Source organism: Leptinotarsa decemlineata, unplaced genomic scaffold (assembly GCF_025532065.1).
Source record: "Leptinotarsa decemlineata unplaced genomic scaffold, Ldec_3_MD MMD2_tig00000251_RagTag_RagTag, whole genome shotgun sequence".
Taxonomy (NCBI): Eukaryota; Metazoa; Arthropoda; class Insecta; order Coleoptera; family Chrysomelidae; genus Leptinotarsa; species Leptinotarsa decemlineata.
The window spans coordinates 2,426,730-2,443,637 of record NW_027412547.1 but is presented as its reverse complement, the minus strand read 5'-3'; the positions used below and the strand labels follow the sequence as shown (position 1 = coordinate 2,443,637).

The 16,908-nt window shown below is 35.7% G+C and overlaps 1 protein-coding gene across 1 annotated transcript; it reads left to right on the top strand.

The window, feature by feature from the left end:
• The first annotated feature begins 1,805 nt into the window (after positions 1–1,805).
• On the top strand, positions 1,806–16,885 carry LOC141481635 (odorant receptor 2a-like). Its single transcript, XM_074173505.1, has 5 exons — positions 1,806–2,037; positions 13,443–13,542; positions 13,608–13,706; positions 16,567–16,722; positions 16,775–16,885. The coding sequence occupies exons 2-5, from the start codon at positions 13,465–13,467 to the stop codon at positions 16,823–16,825; spliced, it is 384 nt and encodes a 127-aa protein (XP_074029606.1). The 5' UTR covers positions 1,806–2,037; positions 13,443–13,464; the 3' UTR covers positions 16,826–16,885.
• Positions 16,886–16,908: the final 23 nt, after the last annotated feature.

Sequence of the window (16,908 nt, the reverse complement as noted above, 5' to 3'; positions counted from 1 at the left end):
AATCTTCTATCGCTCGATGCAACTTTTATCCTCGCAACACTGCAAAGGCTAACTGAAGAAGTTGCAGACCGAAATGTTCTGCCTGATGAACAATTCGGTTTCAGGAGGGCACACTCCACCGAGCTGCAGACCTTGAGACTGGTCGAAAACTCCATCTCAGAGCTAAATAACAGGAAGACAGTCCATCTTGTCCTCCTGGACATTTCAAAAGCCTTCGACCGAGTATGGCACGAAGGCTTACTACACAAAATGCTCGATTTCGACCTGCCTCGGGGCCAGATCCGTTGGATTAGGTCCTTTCTGAAGGGCAGATCATTTCAGGTCCGAGTTGAAGGAACCCTGTCTCCCGTCAGGAAAATCCAAGCTGGAGTGCCTCAAGGAGCTGTGCTGTATCCACTATTGTACAGCCTTCACGTGAACGACCTTCCGAGGTCGCCCTATACGCCGATGATACGGCTCTTCTCGCTTCTTCCATTGGACGGGGGTTGGCGGTCGTCTACATGCAACGCGCATTGGACGACCTCAAACGCTGGTACCTACAATGGAAGATTCGTGTGAACCCAGAAAAAACCCAGGCGATAGATTTGGGGAGGCGTAACGTTTCTCCAGACACAAGAGTCACGATCTCAGGCGGGAAGATCGAATGGCAATCGCGAGTCAAATACCTAGGTCTTTGGGTAGACCGCCGACTCACCTGGGTAAATCACGTTGAGTACATCAAGGACAGAATACAAATGAGGATAGCTAAACTCTATTCTCTGATAAATCGAAAGTCTAAACTAAATCTTAAGAACAAGATTTTAATATTCAACACGATGTTCAAGCCTGTCATTATGTATGCTTCAGGCGCTTGGGGACGAACCGCTCCGACAAATCTCTCCATTTTGGAGAGATTGCAAAACAAATTTCTTAGGATGCTGGTGAATGCTCCATGGTTCGTGCGGAATGAAGCCATCCGCAGAGATTTGAAGCTGTTAACCATACAGCAGTCCATTCAGTTGAGGAATCAGAAAGTTTTCGAGTCAGCGGAAACTCATGATAACCCATTAGTTAGGGAAGCTGTAGATTACACTATAGACGACCCCACTCGATTCAGAAGGCCCCGTCACTCGGTTGAGTGAAGGCCCCACGTCTGTTAAAATGAACAGTTTGTTCATCAATACCCCAGGCAGGAAGGGGTACACAAGTCCAGAGCGGCATAGATGTCACTGACCTTTATGCCGTTACCAAACAACACTCTTAGTTATGAACCACTCGTCCTCCTGGCGAGAGACAGTCGAAAGGGTACGGGAAGAGATTTTCAACCTGAACAAAATCAAGATGGATTTCGTCGCAACACTCCAGGCACACCGGAGCAATACGATAGCCTATACAGTAAGCAACGGAGCAGTTGTTTTCATCACTAGTCATCAGCTCCTCAGAGGAGGACGTTATTTTTGCTTGCCGGTACTTGCAAAAGAGGAAACGGGAATCTAGAAAATATTGGCTTCATCCATATAATGTTTAATGTCAAACACAGTTCGGCAGTGGTTTCCCGTGAGCTCTCTAAACATGAACAGAAATTCAGAGAGTTTTATAGATTGAGTATTCATATTTTCTAAAAAAAGGTTAGGAGAAATATATGGAGTAGCGATATAAAAAAGCAGGTTCTAGACAAAGAGTTCGTCTCCATTGATAATTGTGAATTTGATTCCCTTCAGAACCATTCAAAATATATAATTCTGATATGAATATAAATAATTCTGAAGTTTATCAACGGGTTATCAGTGTCTTTTGTGTCCTATTACTAAGGTAAACTTGAAAAGTTATCAATTCTTTGTACTGTAGCTCAACGATAGTGATCATTTTCAATTCTGCAGCTCTAGATTGCTTGTATCTGAACACTATCACCCAACTGAAAAGTCAAGTTAGGGTTATATCGTACGCTCTGTCCCACGTAGATAACATAAAGGAGGAAAAAGCCTTCGGAAACAAAAATTGGGTTGAACAAGAAAGCAGGATAGTGAAATGTGTACAAGAACTTCAGATAATATTCAAGTGAGTAAATTTGATATTTCTGTTTGTTATTGTAATGACGATTTCCATATATATAATGTTTGATTTGGACTTTTTCTCAGTTTTTAATAATATCTAGTTTTTTTCAAAATTAAACGTTCATGGTTATTTTCACCTTCATTTTCTCATCTTTATATCCCATATTATATCTCATTTATGGTTTAAGCTCATATAACATTGAAATAAATTGAGTAACAAACTTTTGTCTCTATTCGTCCTGTGAATTCATATTACTGTGTGATATGTACTACTCTCAAAAATAAAATGTATCTTATAACACTGTATCTGGTTTATTGTATTATCAATAATATAGAGTGCAGTTCTGAAGTAACGGATAAATTCATTTTTTACGTAACTAGTTGACTTTCATATTTGAAAATACACTTTTCTAATAAAATTATTCAACTGCCCCATCAACCCCTTAGGAATTATAGCTACCCCTATGAAAATTTTAAATGAAAAAATAAAACGTTGGTAACGAAAAACATTCAATTATTCAATTTGCACAGTTTGTTAATGGCACCATGGGAAGAAATAAAGTGTAACGCTTTCAACAATATTTGAAATAATAACAGTCTGAAGCATATGCTCAAAATGGGAACCGTTGATTGATTTCTTGCCTGATGTTTTAGGTCATCAATATCAGTTGTTTTCTTCTTGTAGATTTTTTATTTCAGATAACCCCACAGAAAAAATCAAGTAGAGTTAGATCGCAAGAACAGGTTGGCCATTCAATTTCTCCTCGTCTACCGATCCATCGACGGAGAAAAAGTTGATTCAGATAATCTCGTACTGCTGCTGTATACTGTGAAAAAATAAAAATAAAACTGTTACGTGATTTTTGGCTTTTCTTAGTAAGCGATAAAACAGTTTAGGTGTATGCACCGACTAATATCTCAGTGGAGTCGGGTGTGGGTCTTATTATTAGTATTAGACACAAAAAAATGGTATGAGAGGGCGCCAAGTGATTTGAAAAAATATAACATACACCTCTCTTAGAGTTGAAATCACTAAATCCAATTGGCTTACTTGCCAACCTATATGTTAGTTGAAATAAAAATAGGTGAATGGTATAAATATGTCTCTATAATAGCACAGTAAATATTTTGTAACACAAATTATACAAAATTTAGAGGTTAAAGGCCAAAAAAAAACTCTCGAGAGAAAGGTTCCAGAATAAAGTCGATAAAAATCAACCTTTATTTCAGAACGCAACTACTTATTCGTAAAACTAAATCAAGGTAACCAAATATAGGTATATATACATATATATATATATAAATTCTAGGAGGCTTTAAGAAAAAATACTCGGCTTGTTCCCACACAGCAAGTGTTTTCCTTATGTGCGCGAATAGACAAAAAATAAAGAAACATCCACTGGGTGGTACTTATCAATGGATCCTTAAGCGAATTCTATCGGGACGTTCCACGAGATAGGGTGAGACTTCCTCCGTTCCCGTATCAGCTGTCTTATGTTTGATCCCAGACAAAGGAAAAATTATCCAATCCTTTTATCACCTCGAAGACTACCACAAAATCCTATTCCTCGGGAGAATTGGAAATACAAGTTGAAACAGTATCATAAAACGCCTAAAAAGTCATGGAAAGTGTTACGGTCTGATCTAAACAGAACGCGGTATAAAAAGGAATATAATTTTCCACAACTCACCTCATGTGCAAAAACCCGACGCAACCCTGAGACGTTGAATATTAATATTCTATAGACTTATCCTCTATTACTAAAGAAAATTCGGCGATATCCAGAAAATACTATAATCCAAAACGAACTTCGCCAATTTGGAATGCAATAGTGAAAAATCCGTTAATAACGATACATAATATGCACTATTCATCCAATCTATCCAAAATACACACAGTCACTGTTCGGTCGACCGAAACATCCGATACGGTTTTTTTTTCGTACCTACTTTTTTTTCCCATAAGATTCGCATTCCCAATTGAAATCGCTCATTTTGACCGGCGAACGAAATAAATGAATTCGCATGTGTGAGGAAATTCACTATACATACCGAGTGTTGTTTCGCGGCGGTACCCTAGTATTTTAAAACCTTTTATAATTCATTAAAACACGTTACAAACTCCCCTTTTACTTCCCCCAAAAAAAAAAAAAAAAATATATTTACATATATACTCTTTTTTTTTTTTTTTTTTTTTTTTTTTTTTTTTTAATCTAACTTGATATCTTTAATATGCCAATTACCTAATTACCAATTACGTGATTTTTGGCTTTTCTTAGTAAGCGATAAAACAGTTTAGGTGTATGCACCGACTAATATCTCAGTGGAGTCGGGTGTGGGTCTTATTATTAGTATTAGACACAAAAAATGGTATGAGAGGGCGCCAAGTGATTTGAAAAAATATAACATACACCTCTCTTAGAGTTGAAATCACTAAATCCAATTGGCTTACTTGCCAACCTATATGTTAGTTGAAATAAAAATATGTGAATGGTATAAATATGTCTCTATAATAGCACAGTAAATATTTTGTAACACAAATTATACAAAATTTAGAGGTTAAAGGCCAAAAAAAAACTCTCGAGAGAAAGGTTCCAGAATAAAGTCGATAAAAATCAACCTTTATTTCAGAACGCAACTACTTATTCGTAAAACTAAATCAAGGTAACCAAATATAGGTATATATACATATATATATAAATTCTAGGAGGCTTTAAGAAAAAAATACTCGGCTTGTTCCCACACAGCAAGTGTTTTCCTTATGTGCGCGAATAGACAAAAAATAAAGAAACATCCACTGGGTGGTACTTATCAATGGATCCTTAAGCGAATTCTATCGGGACGTTCCACGAGATAGGGTGAGACTTCCTCCGTTCCCGTATCAGCTGTCTTATGTTTGATCCCAGACAAAGGAAAAATTATCCAATCCTTTTATCACCTCGAAGACTACCACAAAATCCTATTCCTCGGGAGAATTGGAAATACAAGTTGAAACAGTATCATAAAACGCCTCATGTGCAAAAACCCGACGCAACCCTGAGACGTTGAATATTAATATTCTATAGACTTATCCTCTATTACTAAAGAAAATTCGGCGATATCCAGAAAATACTATAATCCAAAACGAACTTCGCCAATTTGGAATGCAATAGTGAAAAATCCGTTAATAACGATACATAATATGCACTATTCATCCAATCTATCCAAAATACACACAGTCACTGTTCGGTCGACCGAAACATCCGATACGGTTTTTTTTTTCCGTACCTACTTTTTTTTCCCATAAAATTCGCATTCCCAATTGAAATCGCTCATTTTGACCGGCGAACGAAATAAATGAATTCGCATGTGTGAGGAAATTCACTATACATACCGAGTGTTGTTTCGCGGCGGTACCCTAGTATTTTAAAACCTTTTATAATTCATTAAAACACGTTACAAACTCCCCTTTTACTTCCCCAAAAAAAAAAATATATTTACATATATACTCTTTTTTTTTTTTTTTTTTTTTTTTTTTTTTTTTTTTTAATCTAACTTGATATCTTTAATATGCCAATTACCTAAAAAAGCACCCGATACAAAATCAGTCAGTGAATATACATTAGGAGAAACTTTCCGGGCTACCTTGCACTTTATAAACTTAGGCGCTAATTTTGACGCAAAATAAGCCGCCTTATCGGACAATTGATAGTTTTTCTTCCAAACTATTTGACCAATTTCCAAATTGAGTGGTCGTCTCCTGAAATTATAACGATTCGCACTCTTTTCGTAGGCACTAGTTAACCGGGACTTGACTAAATCATTAATTTCCCTTAAACCTTTGACATGGTCAGCTAAACATTGCCTATCTGCAAATTCAAATTCGGTATTTTCGATATTTGGACCCAATTTATTATGAACTTTTCCCGAAAGATATAACTCACGTCCAAAATTTAAGTAAGCAGGACTATATTTCGTGACTTCGTGCACTGCGGTTCGTAAAGCAAATCCGAATTTGTGAAGATCTTCATCCCAAGTGCGATGATTATCCTTTATAAATGACCTGATCATGGTTTTCACAACACGGTTAACTCTTTCAGTTGGATTTGCTTGCGGATGGTAATGAGCATTGAACTGTATGTGAGAGTCGTAAGAGGAAACTAGCTTTTTAAAATGATTACTTACGTATTGGCGACCGTTATCGCAAATTATTCGCTCAGGTACACCATATATCATGAAAATATCTTTTTCCATATGATTTACTATGGCTTGACTAGTAGCGGACTTGATAGGAAAAAGTAAAACATATTTGGTAAATAAATCTGCCACAACAAAAATGAAACGATTTTTCTTCTTACTGAGTGGAAGTGGACCTATAAGATCAGAGCAGATTACTTCCCATGGACGAGATACTACTCGGGCACTCATTTGACCAAATGGTAGTTTTTGCTCAGGCTTCTGAGACTTGCAGACTTGACAATTCTTTATATATTTTGCTATATCAACGTTCAGTTTAGGCCAGTAATATAATGATGCAACTCGATTTTTTGTTTTGAAATACCCTAGGTGTCCTGAAGTTGGAGCATCATGACATTCCATGAAAACTTTCTTCCGAAGAGATTTGGGTACCAGTAATTTCCAATCATGGTCAGGATCAGAAGATGAAGTCGACTTCACCAGCTTGTAAAGTTTTCCCTCCCGTTCACACCACTTAACATATTTTTCTGGCACGGAACGGATTTTGTATAGAAGTTTTTCATACCATGGATCATAATCATCTTGAGTAACGTCAATATACGCTACCGCTCTTGATAAGGCATCGGGTACCACGTTCAATTTACCCTTACGATGAATTATTTCAAAATCAAAATTCTGTAATTGGAGAGACCACCTAGCTAAGCGACCTGAGGGATTTTGAAGTTTATGAAGCCATAGAAGTGAAAAGTGATCCGTAATGACCTTGAATTTAACTCCTTCAACGTAACAACGGTGCTTCTGAATTCCCCATAAGACTGCTAAACATTCCAGTTCCGTGGTTGAAAATTTGGATTCCTGAGAAGTCAAGGCTCTGCTGGCATAAGCAATCACGTGTTCACCGTCCTCCAAATTCTGTGTCAACACGCAACCTATTCCCACCTGTGAAGCGTCACACTGCAAAATGAATTCCTTCGAAAAATCCGGACAACTGAGTATGGGCGTAGAAATCAGCAACTCCTTAATTCTCAAGAAAGCAGAATCGGCTTCCTCAGACCAGACAAATTTTTGGTGTTTGCGAGTTAGTTGACTGATGGGCGAAACTAGAGAAGCGAAATTTGGAATAAACCGCCTGTACCAACTGACCATTCCAATAAAACGACGAACCTCTTTGACTGTCTTCGGAGTTGGATAGTTCAGCATCGACTCAACTTTCTGCGGATCTGTTCGGAGACCATGTTCGTCGACAAGATATTCCAAAAATCTCAACTGACTCTTCACAAACTCACATTTGTTTCTGTTAACTGTCAACCCCGCTTGTAAAAGTTTATCAAAAACTTTTCGTAAAACTTCAAGATGTGAAGAGAAATCCTTGGTAGCTACAATGATATCATCCATATAAACAAAAACTGAGTTTTCCAATTCGGCCCCAAAAATAGTATCTACAAAACGTTGCATAGTTGCAGGAGCATTATGAAGCCCGAAAGGCATTCTATTGAAATGAAATAAACCCTTTCCTGGAACTGTGAACGCGGTTTTTTCTTTACTGGAAGGATCCAACAAAATTTGATGATATGCACTGTTCAGATCAATTGAACTCAAAACCCTAGCATCTCGTAATTTATCGAGTATACTATTGATGTACGGAAGTGGATAAGCATCTTTTTTTGATACCTGATTGACCTTCCTGAAATCTATACAAAAACGATATTCATTGTTCGGTTTTTTCACCATCACCACTGGACTGGACCAAGCAGACTTTGAAGGCTCAATAACCCCAAGCTGTAACAATTTATCAACCTCCTTATTTATCAATTCCTGAATATACGGAGAAACTGGATAATATCGCTGCTTTATAGGTAGAGCATCCCCTGTATCGATCACATGACAAACTCCCTTGGCACAACCTAAATCGCTTTTCATTTTACTGAAAAAATCGGTAACTAGCTCATTTAACTTAGACCTGTCCTCCACTCCAACCAGACATAAACCTAACAGATTTCCATTATCCCCAAATTCCCACGAATTATTTGAAAAAGAACCGACAATGTCCATCTGTTTACAAAAATCTATTCCTAAAATGATATCAACCTCAATATCTTCTACGACTAAAGCTCTAATAATTCTTACTTTACCTTCTAAGTCTATTGGAAGTAGGATAGACCCCAAAACTTTACATTCGTCTCCATTCGCAACCCTGACTTTAAAATTATTTTTTTCTAACCTAACAAGATTGCCTAACTTCAATAATTTAGGCCAGCCTTTATTACCTATAATCGTTTGCGCTGCCCCTGTATCTAAAAGTCCATAAAAATTGATTCCATGGATCTTCACATTAATATATGGACGGGGATCATCTTTAGATGTACAAAATATTGCATCTATTTTACTTTTCCGATATTGAACACTTATAAAATTTAACCATGCCCCCCAAGAATCGTTTTCCGGTTTATTCAATGAGGAGGTCCTAGAAGACCGGATACTTAATGACCTCCTGAGCCGTTTCCCCGAGGATTACAAGTACATTGAAACTTAGTTACATTCGGTTTTCCGCAGCGAAAGCAAAATTTTCGCGAACGAGATTTTGAACATTTAGAAAAACTATGTCCTACCTCTTTGCAATTCCAACACGTCAAGTTGGCAACATTAGTACTGGAAATATTATTTATTGAAAGCAATGGTCTTGAACTAGGACCGGCCAAATCGGTTTCAAGGACACATAACCTTCGATTGGGTACAGGACGACTTTCGGCTAAGTGTTTAGTTTTCTCTAATTTTTTACATTCTTGTAATAAAGAATCAACCGAATTGATATCGTGTAGACGTGAACCTAAACCGTGAATATAATAAAAATCTATATTTTGACGCAAAATTTCCAATTTTTCCGATTCAGTTGGAGAATGTGGCAGTCTCTTGAATAAATTCATCATTCGAGCAAAATAAGTACCAACCCCTTCGATAGCTCCCTGTACACTAGTACGAATCTCCTCTTTGAGATCTCTTTCGAATGAAAATGGCAAAAATTCTTCTTTCAAAAGTTTAACAAAATCAGACCAAGAATTAACATTATCTTTCACTAAACGATACCAAATTAATGCATCCCCAAAGAGTAAATCTGTAATAGAGTATTTCAGTTCCTCCTCCGACACTCCTCGTGATATCTTGTATTCTTCCACCCTCTCAAGAAAAGCATTCACTCCCAAACCTAATTTATCTTTTGAATTTCCACTAAACTGAATCCCCCATTTGTGTACCGGAACATATGCTCTGTGAGTAGTTTGATTATTACTTAAACTAGTGGATGAAGATGGCGTAATCACTAAGTTATTATCATTATTCTGTCTACTAGTACTATCACCCTGAGGTTTGCTAATAAAAATTTTATCATCTAATTTTGTTTCCAACTCATTTAATTGTTCGAACAAATTAGTAATAGAACTTCTAATTGTATCATTGGTTCCTCCTACATTAGTTAATCTCGTTAACCTGCCGTACAAGTGAAGTAACTTAGTATTGACATATTTCTGTTCTGTGCTCCCAACTGAAATATTTTTTTCCTCAAAATATTCCAATAAATTGACAACCTTTCTATTACAACAATCTACTTCAGAAACAGGATCTAAAGTCAAATTCTCATCAGTGACCAAGTCTCCCCAAGTTTCATTGTTCAGGTTCTCTTTTAGTTTTTTCCTCATAACCTCAACCGTGAGAGCCTGAGTATTCACCAAACCCCTAACCTTGAGTTCGTAAATCAACTCATCCCTAGCCAAACGATAAGGATCCATTATGTGAACTAAATATTGAACAAAATGACTATAACTATAACCGTAAAACAATATAAAATGTGAGTGTCCTTAAATTTTACTAAATATTATTACTATTATCCCGATTCTCGATAAATAAAAATGCTTTGTGGACAAAACAAGCTGAAGGCTGATAGAAACTCGGAAAAAAATTGAAAATGTGCCAAGTTTTTTTTTCCCAACCTACAAAATACAGTCGATATATCATATACAGTTTCGAAAAAAATAAAAAATGATTTCAAATACAATTCATGAAATATTCCAAAAATTCAACTAACATAAAATTCACTAGAAATTAATTCAATACAGAACTCAAAAATCGGGCCCCCAAAGTTGAGCGCCAATAAAACTGTTACGTGATTTTTGGCTTTTCTTAGTAAGCGATAAAACAGTTTAGGTGTATGCACCGACTAATATCTCAGTGGAGTCGGGTGTGGGTCTTATTATTAGTATTAGACACAAAAAATGGTATGAGAGGGCGCCAAGTGATTTGAAAAAATATAACATACACCTCTCTTAGAGTTGAAATCACTAAATCCAATTGGCTTACTTGCCAACCTATATGTTAGTTGAAATAAAAATATGTGAATGGTATAAATATGTCTCTATAATAGCACAGTAAATATTTTGTAACACAAATTATACAAAATTTAGAGGTTAAAGGCCAAAAAAAAACTCTCGAGAGAAAGGTTCCAGAATAAAGTCGATAAAAATCAACCTTTATTTCAGAACGCAACTACTTATTCGTAAAACTAAATCAAGGTAACCAAATATAGGTATATATACATATATATATAAATTCTAGGAGGCTTTAAGAAAAAAATACTCGGCTTGTTCCCACACAGCAAGTGTTTTCCTTATGTGCGCGAATAGACAAAAAATAAAGAAACATCCACTGGGTGGTACTTATCAATGGATCCTTAAGCGAATTCTATCGGGACGTTCCACGAGATAGGGTGAGACTTCCTCCGTTCCCGTATCAGCTGTCTTATGTTTGATCCCAGACAAAGGAAAAATTATCCAATCCTTTTATCACCTCGAAGACTACCACAAAATCCTATTCCTCGGGAGAATTGGAAATACAAGTTGAAACAGTATCATAAAACGCCTCATGTGCAAAAACCCGACGCAACCCTGAGACGTTGAATATTAATATTCTATAGACTTATCCTCTATTACTAAAGAAAATTCGGCGATATCCAGAAAATACTATAATCCAAAACGAACTTCGCCAATTTGGAATGCAATAGTGAAAAATCCGTTAATAACGATACATAATATGCACTATTCATCCAATCTATCCAAAATACACACAGTCACTGTTCGGTCGACCGAAACATCCGATACGGTTTTTTTTTTCCGTACCTACTTTTTTTTCCCATAAAATTCGCATTCCCAATTGAAATCGCTCATTTTGACCGGCGAACGAAATAAATGAATTCGCATGTGTGAGGAAATTCACTATACATACCGAGTGTTGTTTCGCGGCGGTACCCTAGTATTTTAAAACCTTTTATAATTCATTAAAACACGTTACATACAGGGTGTAACTGAATAAGTGTAAAACATTTGAGGAGGTGATTCCACATCGAGAAGAAAATAGGATCTTTCATATAAAGAAGCTTCATTGTAGCATCCCTTGTTAAGATACATCCCCTGAAAGGGGGTACATAAAATTTGTATGACAATTTTTTTCACAAGCACTAAAAAAGTTACAATATTGCAATTAACCTGACGTTTTGTACTACCAAAAAGACACTTAGCCAGTAATTTATTTGGTTTACCCCATGGTTGTAACGGGTGGAAAACGCAACCCCTAAAATTCATTTTCAATGTAACTTTTTGTCTTATTATTTGTTTACCATATTTATTTCCGATAGACTGTTTCATTCTGAACAAAAAATGTCTCTTGGGTTTTTTGCCCAAAATGAACCAGTTCGCAGCAAAAAATTATTTTACGAGCAACAACAGAGATACATCGTCATACTTAAATGCGAACTGGATTTATTGTTATTTTGTAGTTAGTGCCTGCATTAAACGATTGAAGGGTGATAAACAAAACTAATGTATTAATAACAAAACACACAACATGTAGAAATCATAGTAAATGTTCAATATGTCTACCTTCAGAAATTACCCATGCGTCTAGACGTCGGCGCATTGAGCCACGTATTCGCTCAAATATTCCTGGAGTCTCTCTGATTACCCTGCACGCATCGATGATGCGGTTTCTTAAGTCCTCTACATCGCGAACAGGAGTACGATAAACCAAATGCTGTGAATGGCTCAAAATAGATAACTCGGGAGGATTGAGATCCGGGGATCAAGCGGGCTAGTTCTGTGGTCCTCCTCAACCTATCCACTGATTTGCATATGTTTCAGTTAAATGATGACGTGCTACTTGACTAAAATGGGCGGGATCCCAATCATGCATAAAAAACATATCCCTTCTGACGCCCAAAATAACTTCCTCTAGCAGTACTGGATGCACTTCTCTTAAAAATTGAACGTATGCCTCACCAATCAATAACTCTGAGCCACACATAAAGAGAAAACTGTTCTTGATGGTTAGTTTCGACAATAGCTTGAGTGTTTTCATCAGCTCATAAGTGGTAATTATGAAAAATAATAATCTTGTCCCGAGAAAAACTACATTCGTCTGTGAATTCTATCGTCTTAGAAAGTCAGAATTTGTTCCAATCATTTTCAGCATCCAATTACTTCAAGACGGTTCGGAAAGTCTCGCGGTAACAGTGCCTGTACTCGTTGCAGATGGTAAGGGTATAAGAGTTGTTCTTTTAAAATTCGAAATACCGTCATATGATCAACATTTAGCTGAAAAGCAATCTTTCTAGTACTGGTAGCAGGTTGTTCTTCAATCAAATTATGTACTGCTTCCTCAAGCTGTGGTGTTAGTATTTCTCGATAGCGACCGCAATCCTGCGTTCTTTTGTCGAATGAACCATATTCTCGTAATCGTTGATGAAGTCTAGCAAATATTCTATGTGAAGGGTGCTGCCGTTGAGGACACATTTCAGCATATCTTCTAGAAGCTTCCAACCCATTCCCCTGCGACAGACCGTAAAAGTAATGCATATCGGCCATTTCCTCATTTGTTTATGCCATTTTAATAACAAGAGAATTATTGAAGTAACAAATTAAGAACAGAAAAACAACACAAAATCAATATTCATTCAATTTCGAAAATCCAAAATTTGACAGCGTCATACCTATTCAATTGTCACTATCGCTAATAGCGATCTATTGAATCTGAATAAACATTATTATTATTATTATTATATTTATAAACACGTAGAAAATGAGTTTATTCATTACTTTGAGACCGTACTCTATAACTATTCCTTTTATTGAAAAATATGCATGTTATTGAAAAAGACCGATCAATTTTCTGTTTTTTTTCCGTTTGTTACAGTGTAGCTGGAAAAGTCGATGATATGTTGGATTTTATATTTCTGACGCACAGTGGACTTTCATTGTTTATAACATGTTGCCTGTCTTATACAGCAAGTAAGGTAAGTAAATCGTTTTGAAGACTGAAAAAATTATCATGAGAATAAAACTATTCCTGTTGAAATAGGCTGAATCTTTCGAAATGCCCCATTTGATGATGATGACTTCTGTTGTACTGATTGAGGTATTCACTAGCTGTTGGTTTTGCTATGACTTTTCCTTGGAGGTGAGTGATAGCATGTATATACACTTAGGTCCACCTAGAAATATCAAAAAATTTTGATGTTGACTTTTTTTTATTCCGTAGCACAAGTTCAATAAATTTTTCCATGAAGATGAAGACATTCACATTCACATTTGTTCGATGAGAGTAATTCATATAAAACAGATTTTTGAAGTCCGATATATATACATTATACGAAGAAACACAAAGTTAGGTTGAATCATTGACTGAAGTTGAATAGCAGCATCATGGATATAAATGAAACTATCGAATTTCTTGCGATATCTACCTCCATGAATTTTTCTATCCTTGTCAATGACTGAAAATTCATATTAATTCTCCCAATTTGAATGTCATTTCGGGTGACACATGATCTGAATAAATACGGTGAAGATTTGTCTCATCTTGCTTGAATATTACTATAAAATTCGTATTATCATGCATTAATTGCTCAGACACTCGAGAATATGTCTGTGCAAGATAAAAACAATTAACATCTTTATGACATCCCAATACAAAAATATGATTATAACATCCTGTTTTTCACATATCACATCATCGAAAATGGAAACAGAATTTGGTTTAGCGTCGAAGGATTCCAATATTTTTGCATTATTACTGAACGTATAAAATCCCAACCCTTTTATATATTTTGTATATTTTGAAATGTTTATTAAAGTTTCAGGGCTTACTACGATATATTTTCTTAGTCGAAAATCGGGATTTTTTATTAGCGATTTTTTTATTGAAAAAATCATGACGCCACTGGATTCAGATTGCCTCTAAACAGGTGTGACCAAAATTTCATGAAAAAATATTCACTACTAACAAATTTATGACAACTCAAAAATTCGAAAACTCACACAGCTAACAATTACAAAAAACACCCTATATCAACAGATATAGCAATGAGAATATTTTTTTTGTGATTTTAACAATAAAGTGCCGCCAGATGAAAAAAAAAACAAATAGCCTAAATAACGGAATTACATTCGAATTTTCACGCAAATTAACTGAAACTAAGACCTAATATCTCAATTTAAATCTTAGTTGCCATGGAAATGTTATTACAGTTTGACACTTGTGAAAGATTCAAGTATACTATTGTCAACATAGTTTGACACTTGTGAAAGATTTAAGTGTACTATTGTCAATAATATTTACCTTACAGTTCTTCGAATTACTTTGTGTCATGTCTGCAAGATTAAGCGTAAGAGAGAAAATTGAAATTGTACGCCTTTCGAGAGATGACTTTAGAAGTGCTAGAGAGGATTGTAGAGTATTTAATGAAAGACATCCTGATCGTCCTCGTATTAGCTGCGATACGGTAAATAAAATAAATAAAATATTCAATGAAACTGGTGCAGTATCAAAAATGATGTTAAAAAGTAATCCTGTACAAAGACGAAACAGAAATGACAGGAGTGATCTCACCATTTTAGATTATTTCGGAATTAATCCTGATGCCAGTATAAGGAATGCCACTTTAGATTTGAATATTCCACGAGAAACTATTCGGAGATGTCTCAAGGCGAAGAATATTAAACCTTTCAAGCCAAAATTTGTACACACACTTCAAGAAGGCGACGAAGCAAAACGCCTGGAATATTATTTATGGGCCCAAGGGAAATATTCAAACAATAGAAATTCACTAAAAAATATTTTATATACCGACGAAGCCACTTTCACTACAAATGGATTAGTGTCATCACAGAATTGCCGCTATTGGGCAGCGGATAATCCTAACTAGGTGATAAACTGTAAAAGCCAGTATTCCCAAAAAATCAACGTCTGGTGTGGGATATTGAACGAACGAATTATTGGTCCTTTCTTTTTTGAGGAAAACATTAATGCGCAGAGGTTTCTAGAATTTTTAAACACATAGTTTTGGGATGCTATTCACGAGCTGCCAATCAATGAACGATCAAATTTAATTGTCCAGTTAGATGGGTGTTCAGTTCATTATGCCAGAGCTGTGAGGCAATAGCTTAACGAACATTTTCCAAACCGATGGATAGGCCGTGGTAGTCCGTTTATAGAGTGGCCACCCAGATCTCCAGACCTCACAGTTTTGGACTTTTTTCTCTGGGGACTTCTCACACAAAAGGTTTACAAAAACCGCTCAAGAGATAGAAATGAACTTTGTGCAAGAATTCGACAGGTATGTGCAGATATTTGCCCTCAAGAACTAAGGAACGTAATCAGAAACATTGGTAAGCGCTACGACATATGTATCGAAATACGTGGTGGATTAGTAGAGGCTACTAGAATATGAGTTAGAATTAATTGTTGCACTGAATCGAAACATTTCAATAATTAGTTATTAGTTACGTTTATTAAAATTGTTTGCTTCATTGTTAGTTGAATTGTGTGAATGTAATTACGTTATTTTCATTAAAAATATTTACGCTACTTATTTCTTTTTTTCATCTGGCGGCACTTCATTGTTGAAATCATGAAAAAAAATATATATTGTGACTGTTGACTGTGTGAGTTTTCGAATTTTTGAGTTGTCATAACTTTGTTGTTAATGAATATTTTTTCATGAAATTTTGGTCACACCTATTTAGAGGTACTCTGAATCTATTGGAGTAGTGATTTTTTCAATAAAAAAATCGCTAAATAAAAATCCCGATTTTCGACTAGGAAAAAATATCGTAGTATGCCCTGAAACTTTATTAAACATTTCAAATTTTGTCCCAAAGTAGACTTTTTAGTACTTGACGTTTAAAAAAAATATTGAAATCGGTTTATAACTTCAAATTTTAGGGGGGTGTTTCCATTAAAAATGGGTCACTCTGTACTAAGTAGTCAGTTTTCAATGTATTCTCCAACCCATTGATTTGGCGCTGATGTCTTTCAGTTTTCAAACACACGACAAGCATTTTATGAATTGGACTGGCCTAATTATCCACCCAAACTAAGGAGGACAATTATTTTTACCTTGGCAAGGCTGGAGAATCCACCTTTTTTCACTATGTGGAAATGGACAAAGATTGATATACTGTTTTTTTTCAATGTAAGTAAAAAATAAGGGAATGAAGCACCATGAACAAGTTTTTTTGTTATAGTTTCTGAAGATGGTTTATTCCTTCTACACGTTGATATCGAAAGCAAAATAGTGATTTGTTGAATTCAAACGAGAGTTCAAACCCATTAAAGGCAAAAAAACTTGAATGAATGATATTACAAGAAATAATGGATT

Bases quoted from the DNA above. Each gene is read 5' to 3' on its own strand.
- LOC141481635 (XM_074173505.1), top strand. From the start codon at position 13,465: ATGTTGGATTTTATATTTCTGACGCACAGTGGACTTTCATTGTTTATA. The intron at 13,543-13,607 runs GTAAGTAAATCG...CTGTTGAAATAG, and splicing joins TGTCTTATACAGCAAGTAAG to GCTGAATCTTTCGAAATGCC. The intron at 13,707-16,566 runs GTGAGTGATAGC...GATGTCTTTCAG, and splicing joins GCTATGACTTTTCCTTGGAG to TTTTCAAACACACGACAAGC.